A 26131-nucleotide genomic window follows, 5' to 3' on the forward strand; every position below is an offset into this window, starting at 1 on the left:
CTTTGGAGTTATATTCATCCATCATCTTCTTCAATTTTGAATAACAGTAGAAACCTCTGAAAAGAGGAAGCCGTGAAAATGACTGAGGAGAAACCATTTTTAGGTGGCATATGCAAGTTGTGACTTTGTTGTTGTAAAAGTCGTAAATAGTTGAGGCCGGGAATATTCGAAAGTAAGGAGCAGCTCAATCATAGGATTCACCAGTGCCGTCCTACTTCAGAAATGCAGCCACGATTATTAACCTTGCACCCCCCAAGAATTATACTGGTGTGTCCTAATGAATTCACATGGCCTTAAAAAAGAGTTTCAGATGATCTGCTATTCCCAGGTTAGAAGACAGTTTGACACAGGGCAGCCTCGCCATGTAACTGAGGGATATCCAGTGCGAGGATGCCAGCTCTCAAGAGGACTGGAAATGAGGGGCAGGTTTTGGCAAGCACGAGGGGTCCTCTGGCCTCAGAAACTTGCTGCTTCTCATTTACTTCAGGCACCTTTTCCATCACTGCCATTGTATTCCGCACCGTTCAATCTTGTCCTCAGCGTTTTCTCTTTCAAGTGCTTTATTAGACGCTCTGCAGAATGTTTCTAAATATCGCCCATGACAACAAACAGGAATTCAAGAGTGTGGTGACAGCTCACCTGAGGCAGCCTTCTTCAAACACCGCCTTTATTACAATTCTCTTCTTTTCCAAAGCTGTGTTTTTAAATCCTCACCCACCCACACCAACACCTGAATATTAGCAGCTTGCCTGTTGCGGTTGACAATCCGGAACAGTTTCAAGTGTCGGTGATCCCGCCTGACTTCTCTGCTTCCTCAACAGTGATCCTTGATCTTGTGACTGAACAAGCCTTAAGCATCCAATCCTTAAAACATAACCTCATTTCAGTGCCACCACTCCCACAATATCTTCAAGTAGAAAGCAGCCTTTTAGAGGAAATTACGTTCCGAATGCAGTTATTTTCCGCAGAGGCGGAGCCGTGCTTTGTCCACGCGCGCCACTGGTTGAGAAAGAGCCTCCCTGCACCGTTAGAAGGAAGGCACCCGCTTCTGTTGGAATGAAGGCCTCAGTTCATGACAGTATGAGCAACTGGAGGCCCCAGAGCAAAGTCCCACCAGCTGTTCCTATTACCACACGTGGACAGAAGCACAGGACCCAAGGAAATTGCCATCTTTCTGCTGAGACGTCAGCCTTCAGCCCGTTTCCTTAAGTTGAGTCCCTTGGTTGTTCCTAGAATTTCTGATATGATGACCTTGAAGTAGTGACTTAGAAATTACCTAGAAATAGTTAGTAGTTACATTTACTATTACTCATAAAAATATAATTTTCAGATTTTACATCTTTTGATATATTCGTGTAAATAGGAAACAATAATCAATTAATTAATTTCAGGACAACTCATACCATCCCTTATCCCACCACACTCCTACCCCTGTAGGCATGCGTGAGGTAAATGTCACAGCTTTGACCCAATCTGTTGCACTTTTGAAAAGTGAGAATGAGCCTGTCGTTTTTGCAAAGTATTGTGAATGTGTAAAATCAGCACCTGAATCAAGAGTACACCCTGAGTACGATAGGATCATAAAGTAATTCCTGAGCTTGCATTTTTCCTGGTTGGTTTTTAAAACTGCAGAGAGGGTGTTTTCCCATCTGTATTTTCTACAAGCATGCAGATGGGCTGTGTGCTGGGCGTTTCCCATGACGTGTGCTAGACGCTGCCGCACAGGCTTCTGGATGGTTCTGTTGTGGCCCTCTGGTTCCATGCTTCCACAAGGAATTCTAACGGAAGGATGTGAATTTCCGGTGACGGAGACCCTGCTTCAGACCAGTTAAGTGTTCTTGGCTTCTGTGCTAACAGGCCGGCAAGAAGCGACCTCTGACCACGTCTGCAGCTTGGCAGACCCGGGAAATCAGTTCTGCGCGGTGCGGAGAGCCCACCCGGCTAAATGAGGAGAATAAATTGCTCAGGGCAGGCCATCAAGGGGCATGTCTGAAAAGTGTGCAAAGGGCAGGGTGGCGGGAGCAGGCCCAGGTGGCGGGGGAGCGGGCAGCCTGCGTGGGAAGAGGGCCGCTCAGGTGGGAGTTGACGTCTCCATCGCCTGGGCTCTTGACTTTCAAAGGAAGCTTGAAGCGCAGAGGCTAGCAGCTGATCCGACTCCTTCACTGCCTCTTTGTTTCGTAATTTAATTTTACCTTGTGCCAGGTACTTGTTCCAGCCATTGAAACATTTGGAATTTTTTCCTTTCCCTTTGTTCCAAAACAAACACACACACACACACACACACAACCTGAGAATAGTAAAAGCTTTCGTTTTCTGGAATGTTAACAAGTTGGAAAAGCTCCGATATGTTATCTGTGCCTGTTGGCATCAAGTGATATTTGTTTTGGGAGAGAAAATAGATGACTTAGAATAGATTTTGTATGGCTTAGGACCGAGTTTCGGACAAAGCTTGAATCTTGTGAGGTGGATTGTGAAGTGATTGCATGTTTTATCTAGCTCCAGAACAAGTCAATTTTCTTAAATGTTGGTATAATTTAGTGTTCCTTTTTATAATTCTAATAATTTTTAGAGAAAAAGCTGAAGTCTGCAGAATACTAAAATTACTCATTTTTTTCTTATAACAAGAAACAACATTATTTTCCGTTTTGCCTGTATTTCTTCCAGTCTTCACAGCCCGCTGTGCTGTCTGTGAGGGGACCGGGCCCAGGAGCCCAAGGACACTGAGGGCAGGTGTGCCCGTACTCCAGTTCAGGAGAGCACAGGTCTGGTCTGTGTGGATGGGGGAAACCCAGCATGCCGGCGGGAGGGGCTCCCCAGAAAATCAACTGGTTGGGAAACGTGGCATGGGCCCGGCCCCGGGACGGACTCCACCAAACAGTAGCTGCGGGGGACTTCTGCCTCTGGGCCCTGTCTTTCTGGGTGTGTGCGAGGTAATGAGGTCAAGGGCCGCGCCAGCAGCAGCCTCTCCTGGGTGCACCACTGCGTCTTGCTTCTCTGAGAGCAGGGAAAACATTACAAATATGTATAACTCCTACGAAAAGAAAGTATCCTGTAAGATGTTTCCTCACTGAATTTGCCCAAAAGTGATATGCTAAAAGAAGTCCACAACTAATGTATTTATCTGTTTTCAACAAAAGAAAAGGTCACAAGTAAAATATGTGATAAACACCTAAGAGAGGGTGCTGGGTTTTCATTCCTGAGGGGCAGCCAGGCTTCCTTAGGTCCCCCCTTTCCCAGAGCGGGACCCACATGGACTTCAGGGCTGTCAGTGCTGGAAGAGTTTCCTCTGGGCCACTTGCAGATGGGGCTGGCTCGTCCGCAGGGCTGTGCAGGCAGCCTGGCTCCTCCGACATCTAGGCCAGCCACCCAGCCCGCAGAGTGCCCCAGGCCACAGGCTCATTTCCCTGACTCTGTCTCTGAGACATCAGCACCTCCATGAGGGGAGCCCGGGCCCTGCCTCGGAGGGAGTGTCTGTGCCAAGCTCCTTGCCAAGGAAGGCGGCAGCTTGGCATGCCAGCGACGAGAAGGGACCAGCCACAGCGCTGCGTCCCCTGGGCGGGGCCCCTCACTGGCTCCCTGGGGACTGCTGCCTTTTACCTCCTGCCAGGCTCAGCTCCGGATCCTTGCCCTTACCATAGCTCCAAGTGCCTCTTTGATCAGACCTACGTGGGTCCCGGATAGAATCCCTGGAAGCATGTTTATTTTGAGATAAATCTGACAATACTTCCGAAGATCTGTCTGGAGACAGATCAGTCTTAGTATTGGAGCGTAGAGGCTTTCCTTATCAAAGAATAGGCAACTTTTTTTCTGCGCAAGATCAGGCCACGCACCCCACCCCCCCACCCCCTACGAGGGTCACTTCTGGCTCTAACCCTTTAGACAGAAATGTAAAGGCAGTAATGGAAAGAACCCACTCTTGAAGGATTGGAGGAAAGGAACGCCCCCAAGGCTCTGGGCTCAGCACCCCGGCGGCGCCTTTGCCTGCTGAGTCACCGGTGCCGGGCTGTTCCTGTCTCTCGGAGCACTGCATTCTCTGTCAAGCAGGGCTAGCAGCAGCCCTCGAGAAGTCATTGGAGTAATAAAATCAACAGTAGGAGACACTTGGCACATATGTGTCCCCTTGGTTGCCAGCTAGCTCCAAGTCCAGCCTGGTGCTGACAGAAACTCTGAAGCCTGTGGGGGTGCTGCAGCCCTGTGTTCATTCCATTGGACGCCGTTCTTGTCATTGTGACTGAGCAATCCTGCCTGGCAGGCACAGTGCCCGGCCCTGCGCTGGCCGTTTCTCACTGCGAGCCTGGGAAACCGTGGCGTGCGCGGGACCCTGGCGTTTCTCTGATAGGCTGAGCACACAGACTCCTTGCTCACACAGTCTGTCCTGTGTGGGAGTGGGACAGGACAGAGGAAGGGGAGGTGCTCACCTGTGCACATACAGTGAGGAGCTTCAGGCTTTCCACCCTTCAGGAGGCATATATGTTCTTCTGCCCCCTTCCCGTGATTTAGACCTGCCCTGTTACTTGTCAACAAACAGCTATTGAGCACCTCCTGTGTACCACGTGCTACGCCAGGTGGGAGTAGGGGTGTGACATATGGTGTCTGCCCTCATGGAAGCTGGTTGTGTAAGATTTTAAGGTTTATAACTTGTATTGGTGCACTGTCCCTCTCAACTTCTGCATTATTGGAGCTGAGAACTGGCCCAACCAGTTGAGAGGCTGGCGCGGACCTGCTGGGGTTTTGCACTGGCTGCACTGTGCTGTCCCCCAGGAGTGGGTGCCCACACGCTGTCCTCAACTCAAAGGATTGTGCTTCCAAATCCATTTGCCTCGAGAATGTATTGCTCCTTTGCATCCAGTACCACCATCCACTTCTGGAATTCAAATACAATTAAACCATTTCTTCATGCACGGTAGTGTTTTCTTTTGCTTCATACTCACATGCGTATAAAGATGGTAGGGCCTTTCAATCTGGGCATGCCAACTCAGACATGGCTGCCTCTTCCTCCAAGTGCGCGTGCAGAGGCCAGGTAGCATGTTACCTGGTGGGGGCGCCCACTGTGAGCACAGCGACTCTGGTTCTTGGTCAGGTTGGTGCTGGTGTTCATTCATGATCTTACTTTTATAAGTGAAGGAAAATAGTCTTGCAGAGGGTAAAGAAAGACATGCTGGTGATTGGGTTGTAGTATTCAACCAAAAGAAGTTAATTAAAGATGTCTCAAGCTGTGTGAAGCAGATATTAAACTAAAGGTCTCCTTTTAGCCATCAAAAAATATGCTGCACCGAAGTCTCTTATTGGATGACTAACATATCAAACGTTAATATGGATTTTTCTGCATTTTTGTTAAAATAAAACCAGGGGACATCTGCTTCTCGAGTACCAAATTGAGGCACTAGTTAGATTCCACATCGCAAACAATTCCCAGCCTTGCAGTAATTAGTATATTGGCAAACGAGCACCCACGGGTTGGAAGCTCACTGTCCCCCTGGCCCAGGCTGCGGAGTGTCTGCCCCTGCACTCTCCGTCTCTGCAGGAAGACTGCAGGTGGCTCAGCAGCCACGTCAGGTGTTAGGCACCTGTACTGAGCGGTGCCGTGTGTCAGGCCTGCGCCACCCCATGGGATGAGAGGATGACTTGGAAATGACTGCCTTGAATTGATACTCCACTAACAGAGACTGCGAAGTAAACAGACAGTTTCAATGTAGGGTGGCAAATGGGGGAGGTCCTCTGGGAGCCGCCCTGAGGAGACAGGACTCACCACCTCGTGGGCTGGAAGAGGGCTGTGGACAGTGACGGGGCCTAAGGGCCTCTGTGTCTGGGATCCCTGAGCCTCTGGGCCTGGGACTCTGAGGGATGGATTCCTGGGATTGGAGACCCCTTCAAAAGGGTGTTTGCTGAAATAGGATCAAAAGAAGGAACTAAAACCCCGTCCTCAGGAGTGAAAGCTAGAGGCTAGCCCCTTCAGGTGTAGGGGCTGAGTCCCACTCCAGGGAGTGTGTACTATTTGCCACTTCCCTGCTTGTTAAAGGACTCGTTCCGTCAGGATCCAGCTGCATTTGACAGTAAACCCCTTAGAACCCACTTCTGTGGAGGCAGGAGGCAAGAGAAGCCAGGAAGCTGCGTCCCCCGGGCCGGTGGGCGTGGGGCGGAGGGAGAGGCGGGGTTGTGTTCCTGGGGTGGGCCGGGGAAGACACAGAAGCGCAGGGGGAGAAAAGGAGGACTCGGGTCTGACTGGGGGTTGGATACACCTTGGGGCACGCTGAGTAAAAACTGTGAGGAGGTGCTCAGCCTCAGGGAAGACCAGCTGCGGGCTGCGGCTGCCGGATACTCCCTGCCCTCAAAGAGGCGACCTTGGGCCATGCAGGAGGGGCATCCAGGGGGAGGCGGGGAGGGGTGTACACGTCGTCCAGAGGGAAGGCGGGCCTGGAGTGGACAGGGACCTCACTGAGTGAGGGAGCGTGGCTGAAGGGGGCAGGCCCATACCAGAAAAGAGGCAATGAATTGTAAAGCCCAGAAGGTGGGAGCTCAAAGGAGGGGGCTTTGCCATGATGACTGAAGAGGGCTGCTTGGAAAATGGCAATAGGCATCTAGACACTTGAGGGCTCTTGTTCCTGAACTCCTGATCTCGTGGTGCCCAAGCCCTGCTGAGGAAACAGAAGCAGCTGGGTTGCCACCAACTCCTTTAGGATTTAGTGATTTGCGGGTGTGCAGTGACACTTAGAGAAAGCGACCATAAATCTGAATAGTTCCTAACGTAATTTTGAAAGTCATTCTGGCTTTTGCAGTAAACAGACAGTTCCTACTTTCCTGAACGTGCATTCATTCAGTTAGTCACTTATTCAACTCATCACATGTTTACGGAGCATCAACTGTGTGCCACACAAATATAGAAAGTTGCCTCCCAATCTTGCTTGTGTTCCTCTTGTTTTGCTTTTCACTTTTGTTTTGAGGAATGTAGGAGGTAAAGAAATGGAAATGAAGAGCGACTGAGTAAGTCCAACCTCATCAAAACCAAGAGAAGGCGATACAGCGTACAAATGGCGATCTGATCGTGTTAAGTACAAGACCTGGAAGGTGGTGGGAGGAAGACGACGTTACCACTCGCAGAGTCTGTTCTGAGCATCTCCTTGCTTCTCCTGCAGAATTCACCACTGGAACACAGCGCCTCGCAGGCCGACTTCTCAGCAAGTGCCGGCTCAACCGACGACGGTCAATCAGTGACACAGAGGACACAGCAGGCGAGAAAAATCACATCACGGGATACTGGGACCAATTGCCATTTTATTTTTTTCCTTCCTCCTTTTTGGAGGAGAGAACACAGTAGAACTGCTACCCCTTTCATTGAAGAGAAAGTTACTTGTGAAATGGGTCTCCATTTTCAGTGTAGGCCCAGCCATGCAGCCTCTGGTTACCAGTTATGACTCACTTACTTCAGTTTTGTTGTGTGAGCTTTTGTAAAGAAACAGCCATATTTTTGAAGAACATTTCCATAAAGGATTTTTTTCTCTTGTCGGGGTGGAGCAGGAGTGGAAAGGAGTGAGTGAGAGGGGTGGCGAAGACATCAGGGACCTCCTGTCAGGTTACCTTCAGGTGAATAGCATCCTTTAGTCTCTGAATACCTTTTTAAGGTCTGTGGAACCTGGAAGCAGATGGTGCTGTACACCACATCATGTGTCTGTTTGGTCATTTCACCTGAAAGGCAGCCCCTGTCACACACCCTCCACAGCTGGCCCGGTCTGGCCGTGGCCCTTGACTTGGGGAAGACGGCCTGCACCCAGCTGGGGTTTTCCCACGTTCAAGAGCAGACAGCACTTACCATTAGACTTAGATTTCTTCAGGAGTCAGGTGGATCCCAGCAAGGTATTGCCTCTGCGACAAAGGTAACGACAACGTTTTTGGAGATGGAACTAATTATTTCCTCCTCTCTGAGCGCTGCTGAATGGACTCGCAGCCCTGTAGTCCAGGGCCTCCTGGGATCCTGGAGCTGGACACAGCTCAACATGCTGGCCTCAGAAACTGGAGAGCACCCCACATCTTGGAGCATGTGACCGAAATCATTAAACACTTCATTATTTTTTTAAAGACATAAAACTGAAAAGAAATAGCCAACGAGAGAAAAATAGTAGCAAACAAATTGTTCCAAGCAAACTATTCTACAAATGGGAGCTCACTGAGGTGACAAGTATACGTGTATTGTCTGTTTCCTGGAAAGGTAAAGATATCTTAAGCGTAGGGCTGGCTTCTGTTGTTGTCACTCACACATTGGCGTTGGAGACAAAGGCAGGAGTGCATTTCATTTTCTGGTGCAAAAAGGCATCTTGATGCATTAAAATGTTAAGACCTCCAGTAGGAGGGCTTCTTTTGCAGACTGAATGTCCTTGGCTGACTTTCAGGGGAGCTGGGCAGAAAGCATGGCTGCAGGGAGGAGCGTAAGCGGGAAGCATGCCACGTCCCTCCGCTGTGTTAGGTGGATGCGGGACCCGGTGCTGGGCCCAGTGGATGAAGCATGTCAGTTACCCATTTAAGAAGAGCCTTTCTGACTTCTGCTAATGGTAGACATCCATTTCTAATCTAGAAGACTCTGTTTATTCAAAGTGCTCCAAGATAGAATAATCTGATCCTTTGATTTAATGAGAATGGTTTCTCAGGGCAGCCTACACTTTCATCACAGGCTCGTGATCTTTAATTTATCAACAACTATTTAGTGAGTATCTAATTGACATGAGCTGTGCTGGGCTTAGTAAAAAGTTAAAATCAGTGTGTTCACATTTGATAAAAATGGATGCAAATTTCTACGTGGATATTTTCAAAAGTCTAATTTAATGAACAGAATATAAAATAATGCAAATCACCCCGCATTTTAAAAGTCTGTCAGGAGCCACGTAATTTCAAAGCTAGCAGGCCGAGCATGTTTCCACAGTGTTATGTGATTGCCGCACATCGGCACCAGTTTGCCTGGGCGACAGATGCCCCACCCGATGTTGGCAGCGTCCAGTGGATTCCAACTCTCCTTTCCTTCCTCTAGGACCCTGCACACGATTTTGGTGACCGCTGCCCTGACATTCCAAGACCGCGTGGAAGTGGAATTCTAACATGGCCCTGGAGATCCTGAGTTTCAGTTTGAATTTCATCTTTTGTAGGTTTTAGGTACATCTAGCCACACTGCCTTTGGAAATTTTCTATGTCCCGATGTTCACTAGGGTTAGAACTTAAAATCTTTATGTCTTCTAACTGTAATGTAATATCGAACACGTGCTGAGCACTTCCTGTGTACTCAGAGCTGTTCTCATGCCAGCAGCTCAGTGAGGTAGAAGCACTTTGATTACCCCATTTTAAAGATGAAAAACCTTGATACACAGGAATTAAGGATCTCCTGTGAGGACACTCAGCAACTATGTGGGACCAGGATTACAACCAGGCAACTGGTGCGGACCCTGCGTTTCCCTGACGCCCCCGTCCTGGGAGGCAAGCCCGTCCTGGCCTCCTCTCTACTGGACCTGAAGATCCCAGTGCCAAAGCATCAGCTTGGGAAGAAATCAGACTTGGTAAATGGTACAAAGAAGGCAAAACCACCACCAGGAAACACTTTCTTTTGTTGCTATTGGAAACTTTGTCTTGCATCTTGTGAATTTTGAATAACGCAACTTCCCTTGACAGGACGTCAGTCCTGACCTCCAGCAGCTTACAGCCCGCTGTAGAGTAGCACCTCCCGTTTGATGAACGGTCTGCATGTGCTGGGGATGGCGCCAAGCCCTTACGCTTCTCCCAACCCCTCCCACCCGCTCTCCGTGGAGCGTACTGTCAACGCCAGTCACATCTTAGAGATGGCAGACTAGTTGTCCAACCTCCCTACTCAGGAACATCCTCCCTAACCTAACTCATGTCTTTTTGAGCAGAAAAGCTCCACTTTCAAGCTTTGTATCTCATGATGCAAAGTTGATAATAGTAAAAATGTTGGGCCGGCCCCGTGGCCGAGTGGTTAAGTTCGCATGCTCCACTCTGGCGGCTTGGGGTTTTGCTGGTTCGGATCCTGGGTGTGGACATGGCACCGCTCGTCCTGTCACGCTGAGGTGGCATCCCACATGCTCAACTAGAAGGACCACAGCTAAAATATGCAACTATGTATTGGGGGAATTTGGGGAGAAAAAGAAGAAGAAGTAAAAAAGAAGATTGGCAACAGTTGTTAGCTCAAGTGCCAATCTTTAAAGGAAAAAATGTGATTCGTGTTCAGCATGTAACTGGTGCTGGCAAGCATCACCCCAAAACCTGAGATTGCAGGTAGACAGACACAAGCCCCATACTCCCATGAGCTTGACTCCGGGGGAGGGATCTGCGACCCAGGGAGGTTCAGACCCTTCCCCACTGCCCATGGCATGAAGAGCCTGTTCCCCATCAAATCCTGTCCAACCTTCGGGAACTCTAGCTTCCCCCTCCCTCAGACAAGCAGTTTGATTTAATAGGGGCACAGTTAACTGTGCTCTGAAGCCATAGACAGCGTCAGCCCACCGGGCTTCAAGGGTGCAGCACAAAGCTAGAGCTCCCTGCCTCTTGCTGTAACCTAAGGCCATCTTGCTGCTGGCACTGACTGAAGTCCCCCGTCTTCCAGAGCCCAGAACCATGACAAGCAGTAGACTGAGGAACCCCAGTGCTGGCAAGCCCCCCGTAGGTGCATTTCCAGAGTGGATGCCTCAGCACCCACAGCAATTTGCTTCCACAATTACAGTGCAGAAAACTTTCTTGCTTGAGAGCACAATGTTGTTGGGTTTTATTCCCATTTTTAATGCCTTCAGCTTTTATTTGTGAATCATAGGAATCCAAGGACCATTACTTGACATCTTTGTACTTCCAAAACATAAGACTCATTAATTGTGTTTCTTCAGAGTCGTATACATTTTGCAAATTATACATAATTGATTTACCCAAGGCATGGGTTTGAGATACATATGGAATTTTTTTTTAAGTTCATGCTATATCAGCAAAACAACCGATGAATGCATGCAGTGATTATTTTCCAGAATAAAGCCCAGCTTCGGCTCAGGTCTTAATCCCTAAGAGTACACAGCTTTAACCCTTGGCTTCCAGGAACACCTTCGGTGCTTCCGCAGGGTTGTGTCTGCACACATGCCCTGTGTTGCTTCCACCCTGTGTTTCTAGGGCTTGTTTTCTTCATGCTCCTTGTCCAACCTGACAACTTCATTAAAGAACGTTCGCATTTGTAAACATACTTGCTTTTCAAAGGAGATGTGAAGTTACGCTTCGGAACGAGCACACATACTGTTGGCTGAACTATATGGAGAGAGAGAACCTATTTACATACTAAGAAGGTCTGTGTTGGACAGGGAGCATTTAGAGATAAATTTGCTGCTGCTTGCAACTAGAGCATAAGAATTTGGGAGAAGGCCACAATTTTGCTGTCTCTATCTGTGTAGACAGCAAGCATTGTTAAATGTGCAGGTGTCTGTGCCCAGCAGTCAGGGCAGTGACACACGGACTCCTTCATTGTTTAGAATGTGATTCCTGACGGGTATGTGACCGTGCGACGTGCAGGTCAGCCTCTTGTACCAAAAACTGTAATTAATTTGAGGTGGAAATATTTGCACAATAGCTTTTCAGACTCTATTAGTAAAACACAAATCATCATCATAAACTTTAAATTACGTGGACACTGCTTACTTAACCTGCCATTTGCTTTAGGCTTCCAACATTCCCTTTTATGGCCTTTCTTATCAAAGTCTCTTTAAATATCAACAGCTTTATTTTGCTAACTTGTACAGAAAGAATCTTAAATGTCATTTTAAAGGCATCAATTGTTTCTGAAACCTCTATAATGTTTTTGCTCCTTATGCATTTGTACATTCAAAGGAAAATAATGATGGAGTTTAGATCCACGGCTCCCTCTAAACGCCAGGATGAGATGCAAGAGTGAAGCTACCCCCGCAGGTGGGAACTAGTTCAGAAAGGCTGAGGAGAAGCGGGAGGCAGAAGCGAGGTCACTCCTGGGGGAGAGCAGCCACTCTTGGGCAAGCCAGCAACCACTGCCCCTCACGTCATAGAACCACAGCCAGCCGGGTCAGAGCTTTTGCTCTCAAAAGACAGCGCCTGTTTCAGAGCGCATGCGCCAGGGCAATCCCATCACAGCAGCGGCTGCTTTGGCAAGTCCCGGCCAGGTAGTTGTGTCTTGCTGGGTGCTACAGCAGCAGCTGCCATGAGGTTCTCACGGGGCCCTGGGCTGCATCCCATGTTCAGCGCCCCCCAAGGGACCTATGAAACTGGATGTGGACCTGGGCTCCTCGCGTCTTTGGAGATATACAAAGCAGCTGCCTGGAAGAAATCGTTCATGGCGTATGTGCACATCCCAGATGGCTCAGTGTGCCAATCCACTTAATAGCCATTCTGCAAGGCTCTGTGCTTCCTCCAACTTCTGATTTAGGGAGAGAGAAGCCAGTGGTAGTGCCAAGCTAGCTCTTCATTGGCATCAAACAGAGGCCCGTAGAGATTATTTGCTTAGCAAATAGCCACAGTATTCAGGGCCTTATATAACTTTTTTGTGACCATTTTTTTGAAAACGAGCGCTGGTATCAGCTGTGCCTGGCTGCGATGCTGCGTGACCAGAAGACCAGGGTTTGCGCTGCGTCTGCACTTTTCCTAACCTGACTCTGGACCAGAGAGGGGCTGACCGAGATGATGCTCACTGACTCACACGGTCCCTGCTTCGCTCACCCTGCCTCTCTCTCAGAATACTCCGCAGAGCAGACACCGCAGGCACTGCACCAGTCAGGCTTCCTGTCGTCCAGTCAGTTCAGCCTTTCCGGGACCTTCCCCTGAGCAGGGAGCAGCCCTGCAAGCTGCTTCCAGGCGTGGCTGGCATCCAGGCAGGCAAGATGGCCTGATGGACAGTGGATGAGGTGAGGTCCTGGGATAGAATGTGTCCCGCTGCTGAGAATTTCTCTTAGGCAATGAATCCACTGTATCAGATTTAAGACCCACACCTGAGGGAGAAGGCAGGCATGATTTTGAGGAAATTAGGCAAGCCCGGTTGGTTTTGTCCTCCTCTCCCAACCTTATCCCAGCTCCATCTCTGTGCTCCACTGCATGGGCCCTGGGCCACCTGGGCAGAGTGCCACGCCTCTGGTCCCACACCACAGATTTAGCCTAGGCTTTGGGTCCTGGCAGCCCCTGTGCTAAGCTGCATTTTCCCTGGGAGAGTTCCCACCCGCAGGAGAGTCTGTGCACCCAGGGCTTCCTTCGCTGTGGCCCACAGGGCTGGAGGAGGATCACGTGACCTCACTAGGAGCAGGTCTGCTGCCCCTTGTCCATCCGAAGTCACAGATAATCTGGGCAATCTTACGTTTAATTTTAAAGTAAATTAGATCACAGCATTGCACAAGATTCTGTACAGAGGGAAAAATGGATCCGAAGCTAATATAAGCATGCCTTACAATATTGGTTTTTAATAAGGATCAGGTAAGCCTCGTTGCTTACTGTATTGCTGTAGAAACATTTCACGTTTACAACAATTTTCTTTTAAGGAATACACTTTTTGACTGACGATCTTTTTCATAAAGGTTGTGTTTTCACTAGTCAGGCCTTAATTAGTGTTTTTTTAAAGGAAGGGAAATCCTGGGCCCTCTCAGGACAAGATTAGAGCTGCATTAAATTATTAAATTAGTCACAACATGGGGGCCAGCCCGGTGGCGCAGCGGTTAAGTGCACACGTTCCGCTTTGGCGGCCCGGGGTTCACCAGCTCGGATCCCGGGTGCCGACATGGCAGCGCTTGGCAAGCCATGCTGTGGTAGGCGTCCCACGTATGAAGTAGAGGAAGATGGGCACGGATGTCAGCTCAGGGCCAGTCTTCCTCAAAAACAATCCAGCAGATAAAGTAGTCACAACATGTTCACGGAGCACTGACTGCACAACCGGACTTGGTGTTGGTCTAAGCCGTCCTTTCCAGCCTCAGACCAGGAATAGGGAGCAGCAGCCCCTCCGAGGGTGGAGGTTTGAGCGACCCTGCTCCCTCCGCCTCCTCCCAGGCACCTCACAGAATCTCCCTGGTGGATTCTGCCTGCCCAGCCTTCCTCCGCTCTGAGCAGAGGGGCCGGCGTCTCTCCCCGCAGAGCCTGCCCGCCCACCTTGCCGTCCACTCTTCCCAAGGTCCTGGGGGTTTGGGGAATGACTAAATGTGATCCTGCTTCTTAAAGAATGTGCAGAGTCTGCCCCACCTCCCGCTAAGGAATCTTTATCAGCTTTCGAAGCGTGCATCTGCTTCATGAGGAGCCGAAAGAATTAAAACCCGTTTTTCTATCATTGCCATGTGTGGTTTTGCCCTTGAAGCAACACTCACTGTGTGTGATGGAGAGCTCGACTGAGAATTCCTCTCCTGACTTTGAAGCCATCCATCTGAAGTTCCACCTTTTGTAAAATAAGACTCAGAGCGGCCCCTCTTCCCTCACTTGTCACTGCGCTCCTGGCCCCTCACATTTTCACTGTCCTGCTCAGAAAGACGTCTCAAGCAAGGCAGCCACCTGCATCCGTGTGCAGAGCAACTGCGTCCTGAAAACCAGCGAAGGTGATAGATAAGGAAGTGCTCTGGGTGTTTCCGCCGGATGTAAACCATCCCTGGCTCTCCCAAACGACATCCTCCGCTGGCGGACGCCGCAGAGACCTGCCGGGGCTGTCCTCACCTGCCTTTCCAGTGTGGCCGCCTAGGCCTGCGTGCTCTTGTCATACTTGCACAGTTGCTACCGCTGCCTCAAACACCCTCCCACTGTGCCTGCCGCCAGCCCCCCACCATCAGCCCAGTGCTCGCCTCCTGCAGGAGCTTCCGGGTTGGGCAAGATGTCCTCTCTGTGTTCCCACTTCATCTGAGTCTGCTGTCACCACGCCTGCACTTGTGGTGTGGCCCTCACCAGATGAGGAGAGCCCTATTTCACTCACTCGGTGTGTACCCTGAGAACCCCTCACTATACCTGGCACTCAGGAGATAACCCAGTAAACGTTTGTTGAAGGAATGTTGAATGATCAGGGCATCAAGAGCTGGATTTTGAAACAAAAGTGGACTATATCTAAGCAGAGAAAAGAAGGGAAGCCATTCTAGGTGAAGGGAAAAACAGGAGATTCGTGGAAGTGAGTAGGACATAAGCCAAGATGTGTCCTTTATTAACACTGATAAAGACAGTGAACAATACTAATATAATGATAGTAAGGCAAGTACTCTTGTTTTGCCAATTTTACAGATAGGAAAATTTAGGTACCCAGAGACCAAGGAAGGCCACACAGTCAGAGCCAGGTCCTGAGCTGATCTCTTACTCAGCAAGCACACACTGACCTGGGGTGCCAGGGGGGCAGCCTGGGTGGGAGGCTGGGCAGGCTGAGGCCAGGGCTGGCCTGCATGTTAGGTGGCCAGCAGCACGAGCCAACTTAGGTTCTTACGAGAAAGTCACTGGCTGAAGATGGTGCTCCAGGAAGAGGAGAATGATCTGCAACAAGGTCTGCAAAAAGAGGAAGAGTGAGGAGAGGGAGATGACCAGAAGTCCCCAGCACCTTCCTGGTGTGGAGAAATCAGGGCCTGGACTGGACGTGGCAGCGGGAACCCCTCCAGTTCAGTGCGTGTTTCAAGTCAAAAGAACAAGAGAAACAGATTGGGTACAGAGAGGGAGAAGCGGAACGAGCCAGTGTGATTCTGTTTATGGTCTCATCACAACACACTTCAGTACTAGATTAGGATGATAATATGTGAGAGCTGCAAGGCCTGAAGAGTTCCCCTGAAAGAGCGGAAAATAGTGGTGCTATCACAAGAGACGACACTTTGGGGAAAGGAGCCATCGTGGGGCTGAGTGATAAGGTGATGAATTTGTTATGGGACAGGTCCCTGTGGATTATATGAAGATGAACGCACTCTTCCCAAGGGCAGAAATACGAGATGGGAGTGCCAGTAATGGGTAGGGTGGGGGGTGCTGAATGAACGCTTCCCAAGGACGTGATGGCCCAGACAGAGTCACTGACCATGGAGCACAGGGACCAAGTGAGACAGAGCAGGTGGAGGGACTGGGAAGAGGCGCTCTGCGGAGAAGCCGGGGCTCCTTGAAAGAGACGTGTCAAGAGGAGGCGAGCTGTGACAGTTCTGTGCAATAGGGCGGATGCCAGACTGAGGGCAGGGTTCCTGGCTCAGCTGTGGAATTGGGCTTCAGGAGATTTGGAAAAATTGTGTACAATATGTGTCTGCATTTTCCTTGAGAGGAGGGCCAGAGCTTTTATTAACTTCTCAAGGGGGACCGTCATCCAGAAAGAACAGGAACCACTATTGTAGGAACATTAATCAGTGAATGTGAAATCTGGGGGGGCTCCAATGTGACAATTGTCAAGTTTGGCACTGGACGAAAGTGAGAGATTGGGGGGTGATTCAGTGGAAGTAGCTGGTGCACACGCAAGTCTCGTGAGGAGGGGGCAGGTCCCCTGAGGAAGAGCTGCCCACAGGGAGACTGAAGATGCCATCAGGGAGCGTCAGGAAAGTGAGGCCACAGTTCCTGAGCTCTGTAATGGGTGCACATGAAGTCTCAGCCTTCTGTTGCTGGAAGAGGCCTTAGAAATTTTCTAGATTACAAAAAGCACCATCAGAGAGGCTGTCTCCATCAAGTGCCCCTGCTCACGATGCTTCACGAGGCTTCCAGAACCAGTGTGCGCTCCAAAGAAAACAGCTCTGGTTATCCCCTGATGTTTAATGTCTCTTAGTCCTGATGTCTTCCTAACTAGATGCTGTTGAGGACGAGGACTGTATTGTAAATTTCTTTCAGTGTCCCCGCACTCTGTAGCACATTTCCCAGCCCCAAAATAGGTTCGCCCGAAGACTCTCTGATGGGCTGACAGTGTGGGCTTTGTGATGGTTCTGTTTGTATCTTTGAAAATAAGGCAGCTCTCAGAAGGGGTCCGTTGAGGGGCTTCCCAGTGAGCACCAAAAGCAGAGTTTGCAACTGTTCCAGATGCCGCGGGAAGAATGACGAGCAGAGCAGCGAGGATTTGAAAAGGCAGTTCAGGGTGAGCAGGAGGGGGTGGGTGGCTGTTCTTTTGTGCTTCGTTACCGCTGGGCTTATTGAAGGGGAACCTCAGTGGACAGGGCAGGCCGTGTTGAAAATGGACTTGTCCATCCCCGTGTTAAGTGCAGTTCAGCGAGACATAAGGTGGGCATCTGTCTATAGCCGAAGATGAAGCGCAAAGACGTTCCCTTTGCCTGCCGTCCTGGCCTGGGAGGGAGGCCCCGCTCTGCTCCAGATGCTGTGAAGGGAAGCAGCACGGGGCCTGTGAGACATTTCCCAGAGCGTGGGAACCGGCTTTTAACTCCTTTGTCCCTGTGGCTGTTTCTACTCGAGAAGCGTTTTTCAAAGCACAGGTCAGCTACAAAGGTCAGTTTAGCGGTTCTTGAACGAGACGAGACTGGATGAAAGCGCTGCACTGCAGTAAAGGTGATCGTTCTGTGAAACCTTTGTTAGAAACGCGTAGGTGTGGGCACACACTGAAGTTATGGTCAGTGTGAAGTGTATTTTTTTCTCTGGGTCGTGAAATATTCTGAAATAGAAGAGTCTAAGTGTTTAAGAATAGGGACTGAAATATTTTTATATCTTTTTACATCTTTATAGCAAAGTGTCTTGCGCAGAGTGTGTGTCTCGCGAACGAGTGAGTTAAATGGGGAAGTGAATTGTGTGCAGTTCCCTCCTGCCCGGTGTCCGTGGGCTCTTGAGGTCTGGACGTGACATGTGGCAGGCACAATACAGCCGCAGGTGTGACTCAGGCGCGCTTGGTGCTCTTATGGGTACTTGGAGTTCTTACATTCAAAACTACTCTTTAAAGCAGCACATATAAGTCACCCTGGCCTCAACCAAATGTCCCTAAATGTCCATTCACTTTAAAAGATGGCAATCACTTTAAAAGCAATCTTTACACAGGAGGGAGTATTTTGAAAACTTCAGGATACTGCTAGCTAAGCATAGCAGCCCTTAAAACGAAGGGCAAATAATAAACGCCGCTGTTAAAAAATGAGACTCAGGCTGGAAACATGCTCCCCAGTGGACTTGGAGCCGGCACAGTCAGGCACACAGCCACGGGCTCAGCAAGATCAAGAACACCGCCACCTGGAAAGATTCTAGGGAGCAACAGCCTCAGGCAAGCAAGCAAGGATGCCCGGAGGAGCAGGTCGCAGGGAGGCAGGCGGGCAAAGCAACGGGCTGCTCTAAGAGGCCGCGCAACGTCAGCATTCTCAGTCTTTCCACGCTGCTGTGTCATCCTAAAATTAAGGTACTCAGTGTCCTTCCAAGACAGAGCCGGGCTTTAGCGGGGGGTCACTGCGCGCAGAGAACTCAGAACCACCCCCCCCCCCACACCCCCGCGCAGCCTCCGCAGCAGGTGAGCTTCCCCACGCCAAGGCCCAGGTCCACGGTCCCCGCCACCAGGGCCGCCGTCGCCTCAGGAATGCAGCCGCGTCCACACAGCTGTCCCTGGGGGAGGCCAAGGGATGGCAGTTTCCTAGTTCGCCACGTGTACCACAAACCTGAAGAAGAGAAGTTCTTACGGGGAGAGCGAGCCGTGAACTTTCTGACACTGCTTTATGGCACTTTAAAGCTGCCACTTCACATTCACAAAACAGGGAGCCAAATGGGCTTTCCATTAAAGTTCAAAATAGAATTTATTCTTAGGGAGAAGAAATACTAAGAATACTGAAGAGTGATACTAAATAATCATCAAGGCCTTTGGATATTTTTATTTCTGGCCAGCAAAGTCTGCCTCAATAGATTGCGTGGAACGTGTTTTTTGCTTTGGAAAAAGAAGGATCAAATAGCGTCAGAATCTCTTTCCAAAAAGACAGAGACTTGCAGGCACGTGGGAGAGCAGACCCGCTGTGAGAGGGGCGCCGGCCGGCCCGTGCCGGGCAGCCCTGGTCTCTTCGCTCTTCGGTTTAACACATTTATTCCCATTTAAAAAATCCAATCTCCTTTTGACACGGACAGCGATTTCTTGGCTAACAATACTAGGAAGGGGGACAGTGATCCTGTTTTCACTTGTTTGCTCAGAAAAGGACCCCTTAGCCTATGCCGGCCGTCAAAGCATCGCACAACCCTCGCGCTGGGAGCGAAGCGCCTGGAGCGCATGCGTGTGGGAGCGCGTCTCCGGGGAGCCCGGGCCGGCGCGGGTACGGCTGCGCCTTTGCAGCTCCGGGTCACGCACAGCAAAACGTGTGTCTTCCAGCTACTGCCTTGCCCCGCTTTTCTATTTTTATTTTTCCTACTATGATATTCCGCCCTTTTCCCGTGAAAGAGTCATCCCAGAAGAACCTTCCTTTAGCGCGGGGCCTCTTAACCACGGCGATTTGGGCAACATCTGGACACATGTTGGTTGCCACAGCTGGGCGTGGGGCGTGCTCTGGGCGCCCAGCAGGCAGAGGCCGGGGATGCTGCAAACCGCTCTGCGCACACAGCACAGCCCCCAGGGAGTGGGCAGGCCGGCGTGTCTGTGGTGCCCGGCTGAGAAGCCTACTGTCAGGCGTCTCTCCTGGACTCAGCTTGGATTCCTTTTGCCCCACTCCCAGCCTGTGGGCAGCTGCCCAGGGTTTTACCTTGCAGCCCCTCGGCCTCCAGCTCTTGGCTCTGCCCTGTGCAGAGCGGCCAGGCCCTCCGTGCTCCCCACACAGTGACGGACGCAGACCTGCAGATCCACCCGCCGCCCAGCCTCTCTCCAGCTTTCTTGCATGCGGGTGGCCTCAGCCCTAACTGCACATTAAAATCAACTAGGGAGCTTAAAAATGTATGCCAACACTTGGGCCCCATCGGGCTGGATAAGTCTGGAATCTCTGTGGTGTGAGCCTGGCCTTAAGTCGTTTTTAAACCTCTCCAAGTGGTTCTAATGGGAGAACCACCACTCCAGCGCTCTCTGGGGCCTGCTGAATTCTGCAAACCCACACCTGTAGGCCACAGCCCTCCTCTCCTGCCCTTTCCACCTCTGGCCTTCTGCTCCACAGTTCTGTCCAAGCTGGACTCTTCGCTGTGGATGACATCCACACGCACACTGTGCATCCTGTTTGTGGCCTTGCTCCTGGGAGGCCCTGGGCCGAGGTCTTCTCTATTCACCGGCCCAGAATCACCCCAGCGGAAATCCTACACAGCCAGCAGTGCCAACTCAGCGCCCACCTCCATTGCGGTGCCTTTCTTGAGTTCCCACCTGAGTTACCGTCTGTGCTTTCTGGAAGTCCCAGCTGTTATCCCTCTCCTCTGGATTTCAGCACACTGGACCGTGTATGATGGTGATTAAAAAGCTGTCCTTTCCTCACCATTTTCCCTCTATTCTCCCACCACTCATTGAAAATTCAGGCTCTACCTGCTCACAGGTTCAGCCTTCCCGGTGCCCAGCAGAGGCCTTGCACGTAGCCATGGTTGGGACATACTTGGCCAGAAGTATAGCCTGGGCGATGATGGGGCCACACAAGCCTCACAGTGTCCCAAGACCCAGAAACATGCCGTAAGCCCTTGCCAGCACCTGCCCCAGTTCCCATAACTCGACCATCAGTATTACAAAGCTTCCCTCGGCTGCCTGCAGATGCCGAACTCCTGCTCCATGCTCCCCTCCACCTCGGAAGGAGAAAATCGTGTTAGCTCAGCAAACAGACTCGGCTTCCTGGGCGCGTGGACCGCCAGAGCACCTGCTCTCAGGTGAAGCGGCTCGGAACTGAGCGCTCAGGCCGGCTGGCCTTAACGCCTCCCAGCCCCTAGGCTGGCAGCTGCCATTGCATGGCAGCGTGATGACTGGTTTAGGAGGATTTTTAAAATTCTCCTCATCCCACACTCTGGAAGGATGATTGTAAATGACTCGTGATAAAATACACTTGCAGCATCAGAGGGGTGCTTGACGCCCACACCCTGATTGCCCTTGAAAAGACACTCTGAAATGTTCATGTTAGACACATGCAATGCAGCTGTGAGACGACAGAGGATGTGAGGACAGAGCTCAGGGTCCCCACAAGTGTCCTGACACCCAAGAGTCAGGCCCTAGGGTGCACCTTATGGGTACTGCCCCCGGCTTCTCTGTAAGGTGGAAATCAGCCAGCACTGTGATGTTCTCTTCTGCAGAGCATAGGGAGGGACAGGTCTGCTCACGTCTCCTGGAGGGCCTGCAGGCAGCCGCTGCTCCCAGAGCTCCTGGGTTGCAGAACATTTGGTGCAAGGCCCTGAGCTCCCTGGCCTTCTCCTGAGAGATAGGGGATAGGAGAAGGGCAAACGCACAGGATTCACTCAACACAGGAAGCAGAAAGCCATGAAGAAAACACAAAAAACCAACAAGACAGTTCCTCCTATAAACATCACCTCCAGGATTCGCTTATAATTGCTTCTTACCTTGCCTTCATCCCGTGTTTCAGCAGCGCCAGCCCTTGCCAGAGTGGTCAGAGCCCCGTTGTCATTTTGGTCGTTGGGAGTCTACCCTTCATCACATTTGTTCAGTCAGCTCCCCAAAGGTATCACTGGGAACACTCAGCCACTTCCTGTGCTTATAGCCAAGGCTTTGTCTGACTTCTCTTATTAAAAGGAATTTGGGGCAAGCGCGGATGGAGAGGGGGGAAAAGGTAAAGATGAGAAATGGAGTTGAAGAGACTGATTTTCTGGAACTCTGGGTTTGGAGTCAGAAAACCTGATCTCCAAAACCATCCCCGGCACTTGCTGGCCCTGCATGACCTTGGATGAGTTATTAAAGCTCTTCGGACTTCAGCTCCATCATTGTTTCCCTGGGAATTCCCTTGGCATGGATTCCTCGAGTGCCTGCTGCTGGCCAGGCACCGGGTGAGGTACGGGAGACGCTGCTGAGGAAGACACGGTGTGGCCCCAGGGTCTGCCACATGGCCAGGTGGACATGTCCTCGTCTCTGACAATCATGGTGATATCTGCTTTGCACAAGCCCTCTCTGACCCCACAGGATGGACAGGAGGATCAGAGGAGAGAAGGTTCCAGAGTACCGGAGCTTCACACAGATAGAGACCGTCATTGTCATCATGATGGCTATAACCCTGTATAGGTCATCCTGGAAATAAGAGACCAGAAAAGTTACTGGGGGCTGGTCTAATTTCTGAGCTGGCAAATACTAATGTAAGTTGATAGTTACTATGTAAATCTCAAGTGTGTGAGGGATTTGAAGTATATTTTACTCAAATGTTGAATTACTATAAACCAAGACATCATTTCAGGTTCATGCTTTAAATCAGGCTTTTCATCTCTAGTGTGGGTGGCTGAGGTTGTACAGTCTCTCTGGGCTGCAAAGAGCATGCCGGGAGCTTCAACAAAGAGGTAGGAAATGTAGAAATTATATACACTTTTACACCCAGAAGTGCTTTGTTTCCATTTACTGAAGTGTAAATACGAGTGGTTGGTGGAGGCCAGAGAAAGGGGTCCGGGCAAGAAGGGCCCCGCAGTGCAGCTGGGGTGCAGCAGGGCCGGCCTCTGGCTTAGCTTGTTCGTATTTAGCTGTGCTTTGGCCCAGAACGCTGTGGGGCTTGGTGCATACAGCATGCTCAAGAAATGCACTACTGGGACACATGGGCTAATTAATACCCATGGGTGTCAGGAAGCCTCGGCACTGTGACTTCAGGCTCCACTGGGGGCAGGGAGGAACCCCACCCTGGGCCTGCGCCCAGGGAGCAGAGGGTTGTTGTCTACTCCACGGTGAAAGCTGGACCACCCTGACTCTCCCTGCTCGTTACCTGCTAAAGGAGGAACGCAGAGAAGCCACCAAACCCTTCCATGGAGCCTCTGCTTCCAACCTCCCTCGAAATGCTCAACATTTGCCCTGGAACATCCACGGAGACTGGGCCCACAAGAGACCAGACCAGCTGCAGAATAATAGTGCAGATATCAGTGATGGTTCTTGTTTATCGTGGCCTTTCCATGGGCCAGGCCCTGTGCTAAGCACTTCACGATTGTTGTCCTTGAGTCCTTGCAACAACTCTATGGGATAGTTCACCGTGAAGAAACTAGAGGATAGCAAGGAAAGGGCAGTCAGAGTCCGGCCCATATCCATCTGATTCCAGAGCCTCCCTCATTGCTCTAGAACTCTCCAAGAAAACTATACCCCTAGAGACTCCAGGATGCAGCATATACTCTCCCTCTTGGGAGTTCAGGGCCTGCATGGTTCAGGGATGTGTTCTTTGAGTTTGGGGCCCTGGACCGCTCAGCGCCCGGCAAGCTCTGTATCTCCAGGGAACTCAGCATCAGGGTCATTATGGCATCAGTCTGGGTAGCTGCCAAAGGAAACATGAGGTTAGCCTGCTTCCACCTCAGCCCAGCACAGTGCGGGCATAGTCGGCCTAGCCTCACACATAAGGCCACTCTGCATTTAGAACCCCCATGACCTCCCTTATCCACAGTCCCTTTTAGGTCAAGTTGCTCCAGCTTGGCACTTAGGCCCAGGAGTGTCATCATGGGCAGATCGCCTAACCTGTCTTATCCCGCCTCCGTAAACACAGACTTAGGTGAGGGGACCTTTAAGGATCAGGATTAGTGTGTTAACAGTGCCCAGCCCTGTTCTTGTCCCAAAGGAGGGGCTTAATAAATGGCGGGAATCCAGACCGAGGGTCTCCTCTGGAGGCCAGCAAGGCCTGCTGGCAGCCCCAGCATCGCCTCAGAAGTCGTTAGGTTTACAGTAGGTAGATTCCTCCTCGCCTCACAGGGTCGTTGGCAGATCAAACACATAGAAGAGGTTAGTCTAACTCCACAAATGTGAAGTGTTGTCATCGTCACCAGAGCCACCATTGTTACCTTATTCTTAGGACGACTGGCTATTTGGCCAGCAAATTTTGCGTGAAAACGCTGGAGCTGAACCCAGGTTAGGGTGTGGGAGCAGGCAGAGTCTCTCCTCTGCTGTGGGAAATATGCGTTTTACCCCATGGGGAAGATATTCTGTTCTCTAAATAGACAATTTTTCATCAGACGATCTATCGTAAATGCACAGGAAGCTTTTTGAAACTCTTTTAAAACTTTAGCCCCCTCCTGGGATCCCCATTGATCCTTCCTTCCTCAGTGGGACATTGACACTAAGGGATTTGTATCATTAATTTAAAAGGATCAGAACCACAGTGTTAGGTTCGTGGAAAGGCGTTGCCACAGAATACCCTTTTATTCTGTCTTCTTGGTTCTGAAACCAGGACTCATTCTGATCCTGACTGTGTGGATAGGTGACATGAGTGTAGGACATGCCCACAGTCCCCGGGCATCACGCTGGGGCCCCCAGAAACTGTGGAAACGTGACCTGCGTGGTGGCCACTCGCCATCCCGTGACTCTTGGGTAAGCCATTACATTTCAGACCACATTGTGTTTTAAAAGTTAACAAATAAATATTTATTTCATATGCGTTTTTGTTTGTAATAGTTTGTATTTATCATAGAAAAAAATTTAAGTACAGGAAAGTTAAAAGAAAATAAAAACCAAGCCGCTATTCCACCAGCCAAAGATAACTTCCCTTCACATTTGGTGTAAAGGCATCAAATATTTTAACTATGTATATGTATACATGTGGTCACGTCCATCTAATTTCACAAATCAAAACAGATCTTTCTGTATCATCGTGTCATGTTTTGTTGCTTAATGATTCATGAAACATTTTCCAAATTGTGAAGTGTTTCACTGAGTCGTGAATGTTGGTGACGGCCTGATAAGCCATCCTAGGTGATAACATAAATTATTGACTTCTGCTGTTTTTGAAATGATAGATTGTTTTCAGTATTTCACTATTATAAATAACACTAGAGTGTACTCGTTGCACATTGTTCTCTTGGGAAAAATTCCTGGAGATTTACTTAGTGGATGAAAGTAGCTTATTTTTAAGGCTCTTGATACAAATTCAGGCCAAGATTTTTAAAATGTAATAATAGAAATCTAGCCTGGGAATAGTTAGTGTATACTGAGTTCATATTTAACAGAGTGAACATTTTTTAAATTTAACTGAGCTTCAGAGTCCTGGGGGAAGTGGAGTTGTGCTGGCCCGTCATTCTTTGTCGTTCCTGAGCTCTGCAGGGAGGCCACCCCGCCCTGGGACGGTGCCCAGGGCGTGCCCCTCGGCTCTGCGCCCGGGAGCTCCCACAGGGCGTGCCCCTCGGCTCCGCGCCCGGGAGCTGCTCGAGTAGACAGGCTTTTGGGGCAGGATGTTTTCGTTTGTGTTCATTTATTTACGTGCAGCAGACTGATGGCAAAGCCTTGCTGCTTCTGACACAGACAGACATCGTCAAGGTGATGACGGTCCAGCTGGGCCCCGCCCTGAGGACTGATAACTCCTCCTCAAGTTCAGGAGCTCCCAGGGCCTCACTGAGGAAGATGCTGTCTCAGGCCAAGAAGTCGGGTCAGGGTGCCTCCTGAGCTGCCGTGGCACCAGGACCGCTTTCTCCCAGCAATGGAGTTGGCCTGCGTTGGTTTACTTTCAGTCTCCCCATGGTCTTATCTGTATTTAATCTGGACCTTTCAAAGTGTCTGTGGTTTACGTGTTTAAAGGATTTTGAGGACTGATCCGGGGATGCCGACGGGGAGGCCCAGGCGTGGGTTCGGTTTGTGAACATCTTTATCTTCCCTGGGGTCTTTTCAGCTCTGAAGCTTTGCAACAAACAGACCGAAGAAGCCCGCACATACCCCTTTCTTCTTCTCCCTCATCGTAAAAGAAGCCACTTCTCATTCTGCAAGCATAAAACTCTCGAGTGATAGAATCTCGGGAAGAAGTGTTCATAAATACATTGTCCCTGTTTTCGCCTCACCTTTCGCTCGGCTCAGATTTGCCCTCAGAGCAGAGAGTCTAAGCGATAGAGGCCTGGTGCTTTAAGAAGACTTCATGTGAGACTTTTGTGTACTTTACTCAGGAAAGCGTGAATCTTTAAAAACTAATAATAATAAGCACATTTTTTCATCACTCATTAATTCTTCTTTTTGTTCTGTTGACCATTTCTCGGGAGTGCTCCCAGCTCTCCTGGGATGTGCCCAGGAGCAGGGTGAGACCAGTCAGCTGGGCACTGGCCGCCGTGAGCAGACCCTCCCAGGAGCCCACCTGCAGAGCCTGCAGGCGCCCTGGCCTGCCCAGGGCTGTGGGCACATGTGACAGGAGCTCTGTCACACCGGGCCTTGGGCCCATCCTTG

The 26131-nt window shown here is 50.3% G+C and overlaps 1 protein-coding gene across 1 annotated transcript in view; it reads left to right on the top strand.

Moving 5' to 3' along the window:
• Positions 1-25867, top strand: part of L3MBTL4 (L3MBTL histone methyl-lysine binding protein 4) — a 469197-nt gene extending 443330 nt beyond the window's left edge. Inside the window, 9 exon segments of the mRNA XM_070514531.1 lie at positions 12728-12781; positions 12784-12896; positions 14489-14558; positions 19051-19169; positions 22728-22878; positions 24159-24298; positions 25190-25283; positions 25286-25349; positions 25858-25867. Coding sequence (XP_070370632.1) covers positions 12728-12781; positions 12784-12896; positions 14489-14558; positions 19051-19169; positions 22728-22878; positions 24159-24298; positions 25190-25283; positions 25286-25349; positions 25858-25867 — 815 coding nt within the window.
• The last annotated feature ends 264 nt before the right edge of the window (positions 25868-26131 follow it).

This window comes from Equus asinus, chromosome 7, assembly GCF_041296235.1.
Source record: "Equus asinus isolate D_3611 breed Donkey chromosome 7, EquAss-T2T_v2, whole genome shotgun sequence".
NCBI lineage: Eukaryota > Metazoa > Chordata > Mammalia > Perissodactyla > Equidae > Equus > Equus asinus.